This window comes from Bactrocera oleae, chromosome 3, assembly GCF_042242935.1.
Source record: "Bactrocera oleae isolate idBacOlea1 chromosome 3, idBacOlea1, whole genome shotgun sequence".
In the NCBI taxonomy this organism is placed as follows: domain Eukaryota; kingdom Metazoa; phylum Arthropoda; class Insecta; order Diptera; family Tephritidae; genus Bactrocera; species Bactrocera oleae.
Genome location: NC_091537.1, coordinates 7,686,289 through 7,692,288, shown reverse-complemented (window position 1 = coordinate 7,692,288; position 6,000 = coordinate 7,686,289). Strand labels below are relative to the sequence as shown.

The window sequence follows — 6,000 nt, the reverse complement described above, 5'->3', positions numbered from 1 at the left end:
TGGATGATATTAGGGCAATACAATTCTCCACATACTAAATATACGGATTTTCAAGCATACGCTTTCACTTAATACCTTATACGAGTATATTGGTCCATATGTTTTTTACTGAAACTCAAACGCAATTTATTTCTGGTAATGATATGTCGTAACTCCAAAACTGGATAAACTCGTGTCAAGATATTTCCTAGCCCCATCTACTTTATAAAAGAAAATCGATACGAATTTGAAACTTCCGGTTGGCTTTGTACCGTAAATATTGGTCAATATGTTAGGTATCTTATTAAAATTAAGTGAAATTATATTATTGGATATACCATGATATAATGCAGAAAATGTGTGATATCGTTTCAGATATTACCCCAGTTCCCATATACTACATATAATGATTTTCAATAGTCCAGATTAAAATAGGGATTTCCCATCTTTTGATTGTTGTTGTTTTCGTAGATTCCATTTAATAAATTTAGCTTTGATTGCGTTCATATCATATATATCTCAGTTGAGAATTTTATTTTTTTTAAGAACGAAAAATTTTTAAGGGTTAGGGTTAGGTTATCATCAGAGGTATTAGAATTTTTCTTTTTTAATTTGGGTCTTTTAATTTTTTTTTTATCTATATAATAAGCATATACCTATATTTTTCAAATCTGTAATTTGTATGAGTTAAATCATTCCCACCTTTAAAGCACTTAAATTTGCCATACATAACTCCATATTAAATATGCTGGTTTCACTTCAAAACCACCCGCAACTCATATCATAACAAAATCTACCTTTTAGTCGAACAAACAATCAGCTGTTTGTGCAAAATTTTCTCCGCCGGTAACTCGCTGTAAAACTCACTGCCGCTCGGGGCGAACACAAATACTCGTACAGTTGGTCGTGCAATTCCCAGCTGAAGCTGAAAATTCCGCGCTACACACCTGCAATTCCTCTCCGAAAGGAGAGTACAGTAATTTTGCGCCCACAGGAATTCGCTCTTTCGGAGTCAAGCGTTATACCGAATATTTTTGCACATGCCACGAATACAGCAACTTAATCGTAGCTGCTTGACGAGTGGCAACGATTGTTGTTATATGAGCGCTTCGTAAGCGGCAAGCATAGCGCAATTCACCACACTTTGTAATTCATGCATAGGTGTTTGTGTGTGTATGTGTGACCGTGTGTAAATAACTTCAAACTTCCTGTTGCAACGAAGCAAAGCAAAGAAACAAGAAAAACAAAAACAACATAACTTGTGCGCTCCAGCAACTGTGTACTTCCTGCCAGGACACAAAATTCAGTTGAGCTTTGGTTATCGTGCGAAAAGGCCGCAACTACGGTTGTTGTACGTCGTAAATGTTGGAATTTTTTTCACGCAAACTGTTGATAATAAAACTATACAAAGTGTGTTAGGAACAATACTGTGACAGAAATAGCTGAAATTATGACTAAAAACGAGTTTGATTTTAACTTAGAGTTGTAAAAAATGTGCCGCCTCTAACGTTAGTTAAGTGTGAGTTTTTTAAATTTTTCCTTAGCCGGCAGCGCTGGCCGTTAAAGCGGCTAACTGGCGCTGACAAAGACAGTGCGCTGAAAAATGTTTAAGCGGTGAAGCACTTTTAAATTGGCTGTAACTTAAATTTTTTCGTGTGTGCGCGTAATGACTTTTCCGTTGCCTACATTTAGGCACTTAACCCAACAACAGCCGCAATTTAAGCCGCCTACAACAACCTGCTGTTGCGGTTAAGCGCTTGTTCCGGTCGCGTTCTTTGCGCTACACCTCCACGCTGTTCCGTCAACACATTAATATTGCAGTCGTTTGCTGCGTCACGCCGTCATGCCGCCAACATTTGTTTATCATTGACGCCGTTACTCGCTAATTGCTGTGATTCGTTGTTGTTGCAGTCGCTGCTGCGCCGCTCAAGGCTCGTTAGTCGCGGCTGTCTGGCTTGGATGCTTACTAACACAAATCCATTTTGGGTTAAGTGCGACAATTAATTTTTGTTGTAATTATCGGCGAGGTAGTTGGCAGGCGTTAAAACTGTCTAATTGAATTGAATTGTGGACGCAAACGAATTTGTCGTGAGAGCGCTACGTGTTTGTGTGTGTGCCCGTGCGTTACTTGAAACACTTGTGAGTGTTAGCGGTGCTCACTGTAAGGCTTGACTGAAATTGTAACGCCTTGAAGCAGGCTATACTTTATGACGGTGTGTGGTTTTGCTTGCTGTAAGCGGTTTGTTGTGTGATTTTTTTTAAATTGTTTAAAAAAATGGCTTTATTTAAAATAAATTTTAAAGAAATGTTAAGAAAAAAATTTGCAAACACTTTTTTTCGCTTACTGCTTAAAAAATAAGTTGCTAACGCAAAATTTCTTTAATCAAATATTGATTTGTACATTTAGTGTATTAAATATATTAAAAAATATAGTTTTAAAGTATAGAGTTCTTGGTGACTTAGCAAGTGTTGAAGAATTCTATGACAAAATGCAAAAATATATAAAATTTAATATCTTAAAAAAAATTACGCGCAGACTTATTAAAAATACAAAATTTGTAAAAAATGTTTATAAGGTGCTTTAAATTTTTTGAAAAGATATGCTAAACTGAAAATTAGAGACGTATTCAAAAGAAATAAAAAAAATTTAAAACTTATTTTGTTTTAAATAAAACTGACACAAGTATAATTAAAGCATAAATATAATGGCATTATCATGCAAAAAAAAAAACCTAAAAAAAATAAATATTTGGAAATGCATAACAGTTCCCAAAAATCCACATACTTAAATCCAAAAAAATGTTTGTTGCAAAGTTTGCTCCAAAAAACAACGAAATAAACACAATAAAATTAATTTAAAATTAAATTTTAGCCACAAACATTTCTAAACTAGGCAATTGAAATATATAAAGAATACAAAAATTGACATCCCCGCAAATAAAATGCTGCTGCTTGGCCTCTTCAGCCACCTGCTAAGCAGTGGCAAGTTCTGGACGACGCGGCGCCCAAACGCCAGTCAACACATGGATATACGATTTGTCTTCGTTATATTTTTTCTGCTTAAATGGTCGCATGCACAAGGTAAGTGAGAGCAAAAACAAAAAAAAAAAAGAGAAAACAATTTAAAAATATATATAACAAAAAATTATAAAGAGAAACAACGCACAAGAAAAACAAATAAAAAAGCATACTAACGAAAAAAGAAATAATAAAAAAAACAAATACTTTAAAAAAATCGAAAAAGAAAAACCAAAAATTTACACGAATTTAAGTTGCTAAACAAACAGCAACGAAAATGTAGATAAAACCCAAAACAAAAACAAAAAACAACAAGAAAGAAAAATTCAAAAAAAAAATTACACAAACCATCAACAACAACACAAAGCTCATTTAAACTTTTTGTGCTTGCGTTGAAGTGCAATAAATTTATTAGTTTGAAGTTGTTACAACACAGCACATAAATAACGGCATTGTTATAAGTGAGCACTGTGAAAATGTAAGCCTTATAAATGTAAAAGTCCAACTTTTCCGTACGCTTGTTTGAGGCGATAAGCGTGTGATAAAGTGTGGAGCGTGCTTGCGTGTATGTGTGTGTCCGTATATGCGTGTGTCTAGAACTTAAAATGTGTCGCTATCTGCTTAAGTAGGTCTGAATAATACTATGTAGATACCTTCATACCCATTTAGGGCGTTTAGGGTCCTCCTTGCTCTTTAGTCTGGTCCTTGCCGCATACACGTTGATAAAATTGCCTCAAACAGGCGGCAACGGACACGTAAAATGATTGTGTTTAATGTTTAGTACGTGACCAATGAACAGTACGGAACTTTTGCTTTTAACTGTATTGTGTTTCATGCATTTTTTTCATCTAGAGCTTTGTTTAAGTGCTGAGTATTTATGGTAGAGTCTAATAAATGTTGGTTCAGTAGGTCGGGTAGCTTAAATATATAGGACTTTTGTACACAAAAATTAAGCGTGGTATTTTCAGATAGATCAGCAGGCAAGCTAAAATTTACTGTGTAAAATTGTCAGTTTAGGAGGCATCTTAATGTTGTGTATATAAAATTTTTATAGTCGAAAATCGAAAATTAATTTCATGCTAGAAATAGTTATATATGTATGAGTGTCTCATTGTTTTTTCGTCTGATAAGTTCAGTCTTTTTTTCAAACAGCGGCGCCTTTCACGATTTCTCTCGTTCTCAAAGTTAGTTCGTATTAAAGAACGTTCTGTCATAGTTTGGGTAAAGGTGGTAAGCTCGCCATTTCTCTAATATTAGCTTTACTAAATAATACCCAAATTATAAATATTCGGAAGTTTGGAAATCTTATATTAGTTATCTGAAAAAGAGATGGTATTGAACCGATTTTTCTCTGTTTAGCATTACTATATATTATTAACAGAAAAAAATGTGCTCTAAGTTTCATTAAGGTATCATCCATGCCATCACCAATGTACATAAGGTATAATGTGTAAGGTCAACTGAATGTTTAAATATTTTGATATGTATTATATAGGGGCTAAGCAAATTTTCTCCCTATTTTATTCATTTTAGGTACAAAAATGCACCCCCCACTTAATTTTATAAAAACAGCTCACGTATTGGCGGATATACAAGTATGCGTTATACAGTCAAAAATCCCTCTATTTGGTATATGTGGACTATGGGAAGTATTGACCCGATAGAACGCATTTTTAGCATACAGATATACATACTATTATAACGGAAAGTTGCTCTTTGAATCACATATATATTATATATTAGGTGCATTAAAAATAAAATCCATTATTTTTGCATGAAGTTTAATGCTTTAATTATTACTTTTCGTATCCAGTCTTAATCAAATGGTTCCAAACGGTTTTTTGGGTAATGTTTAGGTCCTGGACAATAGTTATCGATATTTGGACTCTGTGAGTTCCATTATTTGATCGCTTAAATAAAAGTAAATCAACCAATCACAAAACTGTTAAAACAGCTTTTTTATTACGAAATGTCATCTTTCTAATGCCATCCAGCCGAACCCGATAGGACTTATATAACGCGAGATACAGATAAATAACGCTATCTATTGGAAAAATAATGGGTTTCTATGTACCACATCTAATATCATACTCATTGACCTATATTTTCGAGAAAAGGTCAACCGTAGGCACTAGGGTCTGCAACTTTGGTATGAGGGGCTTGAACAGTTATGGTAGGATTTTAACAATTTTTGGTCGTAAGGTGGCATACTTAAAATACTCTATTCGTACCACGTTTTATACTATAATGGAAAGTCAAAGAATTAGATGGTATTTAAAATTGTGTTATATATGAAGCAGACAGTGATGTGATGTGGTTGTGTTTAGTAGCATACGAATCGTCCAATTTCGATACCATAAGAGGACTTTTGTACTATCCCGGATGTAAAATTTAATGCCCCTGACGCATTAAGTTATTGATTTATACCACTTTGAGTACTTTTAACAATATTCCTTAAATGGTAAAAATTTAATCATTTTAAGAAAAGGCATACCTTATTTAACCCATTGCCACCATTGATATACTTTAATCATATTATTTTAAGCTTAAAGCTCTTAGTTAGACGAAACCAGCTTTTATCTTAACTATGGATCATCATTTATGTTCTTTAATGTATTCGAATCAGGTTGAACATTAAAATACAAATGAGCTTAAGATTGGCGAATGGTTTTGCTTAATCTTGGTTTGAAGATATCTAGTTCTTTGAGAAAAATGATATACATACGAGTATTTGGCAGATATAAGTAATACTATGCAAATTTCTGAAGCCTTGAAATCAATTTTAAATCAGTTTTGCATCTCTAGTTCTTATTATTTATCGATCTATAAGTTTATACTTACGTCAAAATTATCAAATGGGCAAAAGCATTAATTAAGTGGAGAAAGTGATATATAGGTCATTTACAAATTTTCTACTCAGATTGTGGTATGGAAGATTGCATGAAAAATCATATTTCTCGGAGTAGATGAACTATTACACTTTGTATATTATGATGTTATATT

At 33.4% G+C, this 6,000-nt stretch overlaps 1 protein-coding gene across 1 annotated transcript in view; it reads left to right on the top strand.

The window, feature by feature from the left end:
- The first annotated feature begins 2,723 nt into the window (after positions 1-2,723).
- Positions 2,724-6,000, top strand: part of robo3 (roundabout 3) — a 140,994-nt gene continuing 137,717 nt past the window's right edge. Inside the window, exon 1 of the mRNA XM_014231852.3 lies at positions 2,724-3,060. Coding sequence (XP_014087327.2) covers positions 2,922-3,060 — 139 coding nt within the window. The 5' untranslated portion in view covers positions 2,724-2,921. The remainder of the gene's footprint in view (positions 3,061-6,000) is intronic.